The 9,796-nt window shown below is 56.8% G+C and overlaps 1 protein-coding gene across 1 annotated transcript; it reads right to left on the bottom strand.

Moving 5' to 3' along the window:
* Positions 1–3,445: 3,445 nt before the first annotated feature.
* Positions 3,446–9,103, bottom strand: SC5D (sterol-C5-desaturase). The gene is made up of 4 exons (XM_026071717.1): positions 8,843–9,103; positions 7,174–7,306; positions 6,347–6,447; positions 3,446–5,476 (listed from the first exon to the last, which is right to left on the bottom strand). The coding sequence occupies exons 1-4, from the start codon at positions 9,050–9,052 to the stop codon at positions 5,024–5,026; spliced, it is 897 nt and encodes a 298-aa protein (XP_025927502.1). The 5' UTR covers positions 9,053–9,103; the 3' UTR covers positions 3,446–5,023.
* Between the last annotated feature and the right edge of the window lie 693 nt (positions 9,104–9,796).

Raw genomic sequence — 9,796 nt, 5'->3', positions numbered from 1 at the left:
AATTATTAAACAGCTTTTCCTCGGGCTTAGCCCCACAGGAATGTGCAGCGGGAGCTGCAGAGCACAGCAAGGGACCGCTGCCGGTGCCTCCCTCCGGCGCTCTCCCTTCCCTTCCCTGTCTTGCCGAGCAGCTCGTGCATTTTTGTCTTCTCCCTGATCTTGTCTTTCATTCTGGTCTCGATGTGGCTGTACTGGTGTCGCCGCTGATGGTCCCAGCGGCGGGAGCGTCTGGTGCTTGCTCCCAGCCCCTGATCCTGCGCAGCTGGCCGGGGAGCTGCGGCGAGAAGAGCGTGCGGCCCGCTGCCCGGGTGCATTAATCCGTGCATTTTGCAATACTTTGGGGGTCTCGGGGGTAGGGAGGTCGCAAGGTGAAGTAGAGCGTGTCAGATGGATGCGGAGAGAGTCGGGCCAACGGCAGGAAATGGGATCACTGGTATTCAGGAACCGAGTTCTGCTGCGAAGGAGGGTGCCAAGAAAAACAGTGTGTGGGGAACGAGGGGAGGGGGGATGATTTCTGCAAGGAACTGGTGGGTCTGTGGAGGGGAAAGATCAAGTGAAATGCAAGTTTGGATTTCTAGAAGACAAATCAAAGTATTCTGAGAAAAGCAGCTGGTTTCTGTGCGAGGTTTTGCAGAACTTTTGCCCGTATCTTTCCGTGGAAACCTGTGGCGCGGATGGCAATGTCGAGCTAGCCATCCGTATCGGCGGCAGGAAGGGCCAGCCGTAGCCAGGAGCTCATGGAGAGAAGCTAATCTGCTTCCCCACGTGGGACCACGTGTCCTTTTAGGCAGGCATCTCGCTTGTGGCAAGCGGTATAAATCATGCTGCAAGTGTCTGTGGCCGTGATAAAATTCCTGCTCGGTCCTTGCAGAGGAGCGCGCGTCCCGACGCCCCTGCAGATCTGCAGCAGCAGGGCTCGCGTGTGGTGCTTGCGCGGGCTTCGCCGGCCGCCTGGAGCGYGGAGGCAGCCATCTGGCCGCGTAGGAAGAGAGGGGTTTCAAACACACCTCTGCAAGGTGGAGCAGGAATAGCGGAGCAGAGGAGCACCTACGTGTCGGGTGTGCGTGCAGCGGGGGCAAGGAGCGCGGTGCCGTGCCGCTCGCTCGCCGGGGTGCTGCAGCAGCGGGGGCGAGGGGGCAGCAGGCTAGCAGCGCTCGGCACGGCGCGCGCGGCCGTGCCCAGGACGGGCGGCTGTTGTCCATGGGGTGTATGCCAAGGGCACGGGCATGTTTGGGGTGCCAAGAGGAGGTCCACCTTGCGGGGCCACACTCGGTGGCCGCCCTTGTTGTAAGCAACACCTCCATCTTGTGGCTAAAGCAGTGCCGGGTCCTCGCAGACCTGGCCTTTGGTGGCATCTCCTCCGACGCCACTTGCCCGAAGTGCCTTCGCTCGGTGTGTTGGGTCGGGCAGCTCGGTTGGGTAACGCAACCAAGGGGCTCCCCGGGGCAAGCGTGAGGGAGAAGGATGCGGTTGCTGGGGCGGATGGCTGCTCGGGCGACCCGCTTACTGTCGTTTAATCTCCGTGGCTCGTAGAGAGGAACGTCCGTAYGATCCTCTCTCTTTCCTTCCCCGGGAACAGGTCTGTAGCAGTTTTCAGTTGGGATTATTTGATTTATGCAACGTGTCATCCAGAGCTGTAATATTTTAGGCAGTCCCCCCTTATCATGGCCAGGCAAAGGCAAGTGCTGTTAAGTGTAAATGTAATAGAAACTGCCTTCAGTTATAAAGCCACCGGGGGGAGTAATTGTTTTTAATAGCAGTTGTGGCTTCTCAATTAAGATATATGGTTGGGTGGATGTGAAAGGTGTGGGACAGGATGCAAAGTGAGCAGCAGCTTGGTAAGATGTTAATGGAAGGCGGGGGGAAAAACCAACCTACCCAAAATATATTTGTGTCTGTGCATGTAAGTGGTACAGAGCCATGGCAAGAAACGCAGGATTTCCCTCAAAATGTTTGGATGTGTCATTTTTGGCGCTGTCCGAGAGCAGGGCGAGGAGCTGCTGAGGAAGAGGGAAGCGCCGGTGTTGTATGTAAAGGCAGGAGAGTTTCTCTCGGTGAAAGCGAGGGAGGGAACTAATGCCTGTGCTCCAAGATATAACAACATGAAGCAAATCCGTGACTTGTAATTCCCGGAGCCCTGCTCCCTGAGCCCCCGGCTCAGCCAAATCCTGCGCTTCGGAGGAGTCTGTGTAGTTATAAAACAGGGAGGGCATGGCCGTGTGCGGGAGCCTAGGCCCGGGCTCCCCGACCAGTACRGAGCGCTGGTGGACGAAGGGTGCTCCTCGTGGGCCTGGGGAAACCAGCTTGCACCATCTACAGTCTGTGCCTGGTAGCTGCTCCGAGTCCCTAACCCTGCAGAAAGAGCAAGCAAGGGCGAGGCAGTGGATGGAGAGCAGTTCTGAGGAACAGTCCTGCAATCCTTCGCCCTCCTGGGCTGCGATATAGAGGGATGGGAGGTGAGTGAGGCAGGAAAAGAGAGCGGGGAAGACGTCCAGCGGGGAAGGAGGTGTCACTGTGCTACAAGGAGAAGGGATGGAGAAGGGGCCAGTGGGTCTTGCAGAGTGCGGCAGAGCAGGGTGCGACCACTGCTTGCAACTGGGACAGGAAACGGACAGAGGGTGGAGGAGACTAGAGCGAGGTCTCTGGACCTTGGGGATGGGKGCCAGCAGCCTCAGAGGCCACAAGCCCTCTCCTGTAGCCCCGTAAAGCACACTGGCAAGCTAACAGGGCAGTACAGGGGGAGCGGCGTAGCGGGAGGCCCGCTCGATCCTGCGTGCCATTTGTCTCCATGCCTTCTGCACCCTTCCTACCCGGGCCCCTCCAGAGCTCTCATCCTTTTTGTGCCACACGGGTCGGCAGCACCACAGGGAGGTCCGAGGGGCTGCGAGGCAACTCAGTTGTGGACCGGCACATGGGGAGGGCTCAAGTTATCACAGCTGGGCTGGAGGGGAAAACTCAGCCAAACCAGCATCTCCCAAGATGTTCTGCACCATGCTCGCTCCGTCCACGACAGGGCGAGGATTTGGTGCAGCACCATCTCTCTAAGCAGACTCTCCACAGATATATATATATAAATTTGTGTATATGCATATATAGAGAGCAGGTTCTCTACGTATCTGTTAGGAGGCTAACAGCCAAAATGTTAACAAGCAGAACCTCAGCAGAGCGCCAGTTCCCCAAGATCTCCCCCTCTTGGTGAAGGTCTCGCTACCCACACGTAGAACAGGAAAGAATCCCACCAGACGGGCAGCCGAGGCGGCGATAAGGGCGGCCCGCGAGCCGTACGATCCAGGGGCATTAGCGGAGGCGATCTCTCTCGCGTGCGCGAAAGGGAGAGATGCAGCAGGGATGGGAATGAGTTAAGGAKGTAAGGGCTGCCATAAGGTAGAAAGAGGAAACGCCCACGGTCACTGTACTTTCTTGGGAATTATGGTGAAGGCACAGGTTCTCATCAAAGTTGTCAAATTCAATTTATTGAATGTGGGCATGACCAAAATGCAGCATAATCAGGTTCTAGAAATGAGCACGTTGGATGTTAAGGRGGAAAACCAGCCACGAACTGCAGAGCAATCTTTAACCTCCTGATACCTGTCTCACCACCCTCATAGTAGGCTCTGGGGAACTGTATGTCCCTCCCTGGGAAACCACCTCCATGACTCAAAACCTGCATTTCTCCAACAGGTCTCTTCCTTCCTGATGAATCCCACCCACCGTCCGACCCCCACAGGAGATTCGCAGGGACGCGTTCTGCACCACCTGGCGACTAGGAGCCTTCTTTCAGCGGCGAGAAGTCCCACGATGTTGAAAGGACAAGCCCTTGCTCTACCAAGAACATGTCGGGAGTATCTGCAGAAGCTCCATAAGGTAGGTGTTTGCGGTGTATTTTGCGAAATGCCATCTGGAAGGGCAGGTACCCCAAGTGCAGACTGTTTTGTAGGGTCATGCAAACTGAGCAGTTTCTGAACCTGTCCTTGATAAGGTGCTATGGTGTCATGCAGTACAGATAGGTAGAAACCCCAGGAAGCACTATGCCCTTAGAATACCTTCGTAGTCATCCTACAAGATTACCGGGGTCACTGCAGAGACCCAAAGACCACCAGGAAGGGGAAAAGGGACCTCAAAGGCAGGAGGGAATCTCTTCAGTTTGCCAGTTCACTCAAGTTGCAAAGGAACCCCGCACTGATGTAATCRGATAAAAGTCAGACAGGTGCCTGGATTTTCAGAAATGAACGAGGGTACTACTCTGAAGGGAGCGGGCAGGGGTTTGAGTGCTTTCCGAACGCGCCTGCAATTCCCGTCGCTGTCGTGCAAGTTCTGCTGGGGGGGTTCGCAGCAGAGGAGAAAGCTATCTTTGAAATGGGACAGGTCGGTGGCAGTCTCAGGATGCATGAGGCACGTGCCAGCCTTTGCGCGCAGATGCGGAGAAACGAACCAGCATGCGTCCTCTGCCGGGGTCTAGATACAGTAATGTCCTCACATAGTGTCAGGGTGTTGGTGTGCCATGGGAGGCCGAGCCTAGGGAGTCCTGGAAGGACAGGTGCGTCCGGACGCGAGAGGCACGCGAGACCCGCCGTAGCAGTTCGTGGGAGCCGTCTCTGGCAGAGAACCGGTGAGGGGTCTGGTTGTGGCCCAGGGTGAGCTGTCTGGCAAACGGTAAAAGCGCTCTGTTGGGACCAGGTCCGCGTAGCAGCGAGGTTTAGTCAATGTGCAGGGAAGGGGCCTTTGAGGGTAGCGTGTGCCAGTTGTCAGAAATCATGGGGGTGGTCCATAGGGTCATGTAGCGAGTTTGGATGTGGAGGCTCAGATTTTCTCTCTCGGTCCCAACCAACACCCAGGATGGGACTGTCTGTCGGTCTCTAAGCACTCTGGCCCTGACCAGTCGAGCGGGTTCAGGCACCCATAATCGCTGCGTTCCCGAAGCGATAGAGTGAGACATCTTTTTGTACAGGGAAGTTGGCTCTTGGCCAAAGAAAGGAACGGGACAATATCTGGCACTCTGTGATAAGGGTGACTCCACGGAGAACTATTTGGTTTTTTTGCTGTCCCCGTTAGGCATCGTCCGAGGCTCACAACTGTTCCCTTGGCCATTTGACTCCTTCTCTCGGAGCTTGCGCAGGTAGTCGTGCGGGCCCTTGCCCTCAAAGGAGGTGGGGCTTTTGTAGGAGCCGCCGATTTTATCCCAGAGCGTGAAATACTGACCGTAGTTGTAGTCAAAGTATAAGTGATGATCGGTGTGGTGGGCAGAGCCGTTGATGATGTGCCTCAAGATCTTGGGGACGCGGTAATCGCCGTCGTGAATGGAGATGGTCCAGACGTTGACAAAGATGTAGAGACCCAAGTACGTCACTTTGTGCAGAGGAAACAGGAAGGGGTAGATGTGGTAGGGGAGGCTCTGCATGAAGCCGTCAACGGGGTGGAAAGCGTGACTGGCAAAGGGCGTCGCGATCTTCCAGAGGTGATGGGGCTTGTGGAAACGCTGCGGAAAAAGAAAGCGGAATCGGGTGCTGAAGTCCAATTGGCTGTCTCGGCCCAGCTGTCCAGCCCGCAACCTCCCRTCCCCATCGCAGGATGCCACCTACCGGTGGGTCAGGCTGCGCGTTGCCATCGCCCTGCGCCRTTTCTGCCCCATTCTCCCTGTGTCAGGATCTAAAGGGGGGTCGCTGCAGGGAAAGGCTGTGGACTGTGCTGCGTCCTGACAGCCCTTACAAAAAGTAGTTGGGCTTTTGCGAATGCTCTTTCTACTCTAGTGTCATAGCTGTGGCACCGGAAAGGGGTGCCACCCRAAAGGGCTGCCGAGGCAATGGTCAAGGTCACACTAAAGATGACAGTGCAGTTGGCACTACGAGAAGGGAAGGCTAAAGCACAGGCCTGGCGTGGCCTGGAAAAATGACGTTACTGGCGTGTCCTTTGGGTTAGGAAGAGCTCAGACCTGTGGAGGCGGGAGGGAGGGAGACCGGTCCGCTGCTTCATTTGCAAGGCCATGGCTGGCAGGGGACATGAGCTTCAGGGACATGCTGGGTGACCTGCAGGAGAGGACGGCCACTCACGATGGCCAGTGGACAGGGCAGATGCAGAGGAGCGTCTGAGGTGTTGAATAATGAGGGGGAAGGTGCTGCCACCAGCTGGGCAGCCTTGGGGGAAGGCCTGAGAAATGTGCCCGTTCYGGCTCGGGGCTGCCTCACGTCTCCCTTTTTGACGAGGCCCAAGGCCAAACCCTGTAACTGTCAGCTCGGCCGACTGTGCCCCACTCCTTCCGCCACGAACATTCCCYGCAGATGAGTAGCTTCTCCTGAGCTCTGGTACCAAGGGACAGCTCTGATGTGGAGCATGCAGGAACGTCTCCTACCTTATATAGCAATTTATGGTGGAGGAATCGATGTATCCAGTAAATGCCCATGTCGGTGAAAAAGAGGAAAGACAGCATGCTGAGAATAACTCCTGACCACCCTGGGGGGAAACACACGTTAATGGTATGTCATTCAGGAGACATGGAGTTTAGACTGGGAAGGACAAACCAAGGAGTAGCGGAGCTCGTAGGCATGTAAAGTAGAGGTCCAGGGAAAAGATGATGCTCGCAAAACAAGGCAGGAAGTATTTCTCCCTAGCGTGGCTCTTGCTTCCCTCAGAGGCTTGCCTACAGGCAAGGTGCGGTCGCACGGCACTCACCCTCACTGCATATTCATATCACCTACCGGAGGAACCTCAGGCGAGCACAGCAACTGGTTGCGTTGCCTTTTTGTAATGGTGCCTGTCGCGGAGGAGACGGGGTGAGAAGGAGGACCGCTCAGATGAGTAGCAGAAATGTGGTGGGGGCCAGTGTTGCGGGAGCTAGGAAAGGGGAAGGGAGGGCTGCACTGGAGCAAGCCAGCCTGTCACTGTAACGGAGACGGCGGGGTCGTCATGCTTACTGTGTCAACCCAGTGATTAGTTTGGAACATGCTCATTTCTGAGGACTGTCACGGCCTGGAAACATGCAGATGGACTCCTCGGGGCCCATACAAAGTGTGACCTGGTCCTTGACGGTCGGGGTGTGACACCAGCTCCGGGGGGAGCCRAGGGAGATGTCATTAGCTCGCAGGGAGAAAATGGGAAAGAGGGAAAGAGGAAGGGGCACCGTGTGGATGAAGGGTGAAAAGCTGGCGACCTAGCTGAGGTACTAGAGAAGCTCCTTACCATACGGGGAGTCCTCAATGTTGTCGTAGAGCTTGCTGTAACCCCTGACCTCCGCGAAGAAAAGGGCGACGGTCGGCACGCTGATCCATGGCAGGGACTGGACAGCGTAGGCGATCTCACGCTGCACCTGGTTCTGAGGGAGGAAGCAGGGAAGGGAGAATATGAAGGCAGAGAATGCACTAGGGACCGTGTGCAGATGAGAGTGACACAGCCCCCTGACCACCTCCACGCATTGCTGGGCCGGGAGCGAGGGTGGCTCGGCCACCCACGGCTCGTGAGCTGGTCAGCCTTGCCGTGTGACTCCCACCAGGAGCAGAAGCCGTGTCGCACGCCTCTGAGGCGCTCCATGCCTTGCTGAGGGAAAGGGAGACTGCTGCCCGGCAGCGGCAGGGCCCGTCTGGACCAGGAGCCGTGCCCATAGCTGCTCTGAGATGACAGAGGGCCCAATGCTTTCGGGAGGCTGCAAGCTCGCAGGCGGGATTTCTGTCAAAGGCTGGGGAGTCGCTGCATGCCCAATGGCATGCTGTGGCCCCTGTCGCCACGACTCGGAGCACATCACGGTCACTGAGGCGGCGTGCGCGCGTCAAGTCTGTCATGGCTCCCCACGTCTGTTGCTTATCTCTTGGAACGTAAGCCCAAGATTGCAACATAGCAATTGCACATGAGGGAAACACCAACGTGGGACGTAGCTTTTGGGCACCCTTTTTGCCAGCCCGTTTTCTGCTGTGGCTGTGTAGTGTGGTTACTAGTGCAGAGCTTGGTGTATGTGTGGGTTGGATGTAGGGAACTCCTGCATTTCTTGGCCATTTCTCAGTCCAGCATGACGATGCCAGGCCTCTCATGAGTGTTGTATGAGGTCAGGTGTGTGCTGCAAGGTGTCTGCAAAACATGGTCTTGGGGAACGCGCGTCAATCCATCCAGTGCAGGAGGTACCGTCGATGGGACCCGTGCTGGGGAATGAGCCTGGGGTGTCGCAAACAGCTTGGCTGTTTTGTGAGATGAGGCAATACCCTGGGCCTCAGTGGTATGAGTGTTTGCAAACCCTGGGGACTGGAGCAGGCAATGTCAGCGTCAGCGGGTGCGCAGGCACTGTTCTTTTAGAGCAGGCCAGGGACGTGCCACTCCTCGAGTCCTGGACCAAYGTGGGCGCAGGGGGCTGAGGGCAGAGTGCAGGGACAAGAAGGTGCTGTGCATCTGGGAAGTAGTTTGGGCATGCCTTGTGGGGAGCGAGGGCTTGCTGCAATGGGTTGACCATTCTGAGAGGAAAAAAAAAAAGGAAAGGGCCTATGAGCAGCCAGKGGCGCTGTCTGAAAGCTGTGTTGTTGTAAACTGTGATGGGACTTGCTGGGTGTGATGTGACTGTGCCCTCAGTGACTAATGTGAGCTTTCTGCGCGAGTAAAGCGAGGGCCTCGTCCCGCTCAGGTCTGTAGCAGYGGGGGTGTGACAAGGGAGGAGAGCGTCCCTCCCCTCAGGAGCGCAAGCTCAAAGGCAGCATTACTAACTGGAACCTGCCCAGGGACGCGGCCTAGGAGGTGTCAGCGCTGCAGCAACCCAAGGCCTGCGTGGGAAGCATGCCCCATTTCTACCAAACGTGTACGATTGAGAGGGTGGTCGCTGCCAGGCCCGGCACAGCCTGAGCGCCGGGAAGGCTGCGGAGCGTGTGCTCACCTCTAGGAACTGGGGATGTTTCTTGAGTTCGTGATCAAAAATGAAGTAGTAGCTCAGTGTGCCAAACAGCAAATACAGGGCGAGYGCCCCGAGGTTGGTGATGACGAAGAGACTGAGGAGCTGTCGAAAGGGTTCGTTTTCCGGCCACATGCTGGGATACACATAGGGTGTGAGGAGGTGGTAGTCAGCAGCATTCAGGACGAGATCCATGGTTGGTCCTGCAGGGAAGAGCAAAGGAGAAGATAGGCAGAGGAAAGGAAAAGCTTTCCTTTTCTTGCCCAGTAGGTGCTAGGAATGTAGAGGCGGTCTCATGAGGATGCAGCTTGTGGACATGGTGGTGGTGGTTGTTTCACGAAAGTCTTTAGCAGGCGGTTGCCCCCCGGTGATGCTCGACTGCAGGCAAGGGAGGCTCTGGCAAAAGCGGCAGGGGATGATGATAAAGGGGGGAGTCTCCTGGAGTCACGAGGGAGATAGGCAGCGCCTCTGAAGCCTAACGGCGTTCCTACGGTCCCRGTCCTGGCAAGGCAGCCGTCCCCGTGATGAGCTCAGGGTACCCCGGGGCTCCTTGCTGGGGGCTTTCCAGCACTTTTCACACAGCTGGGAAGAATGGAAAGGCTCATGCCTGTGTTTTGGAGGGTGTCCCCATGACCTGAGCACCCTCGTGTCTTTGGAGGCTGCGTATGTTGAGGATGCTTCATGAATGCGTGATGTGCAGTCTGTCGTGGAGGGCGTAAGTGCAGTCAGGGGTGCTGGGGCCCCTTGCATTGCTGGCTTTTGATAAAAGAGGTGGTAGAAAGCTGCCTGAGGTGGTGGCCACTGGTCCTGGAAGCGTACATCTCGGTTGTCACGTGCCTGCAGGGCGTGCTAGGCAGCCGCACGTACAGTGCGGTGTTTTCCGGCCGGTTCCTCAGAGGCGCGAGTGCTGTCGTTGGACTTTCTGGGCAGAAATGCGTG

Source organism: Apteryx rowi, unplaced genomic scaffold, assembly GCF_003343035.1.
Source record: "Apteryx rowi isolate R43461 unplaced genomic scaffold, aptRow1 scaffold_33, whole genome shotgun sequence".
Taxonomy (NCBI): Eukaryota; Metazoa; Chordata; class Aves; order Apterygiformes; family Apterygidae; genus Apteryx; species Apteryx rowi.
This window is presented reverse-complemented; position numbering and strand designations above follow the sequence as displayed.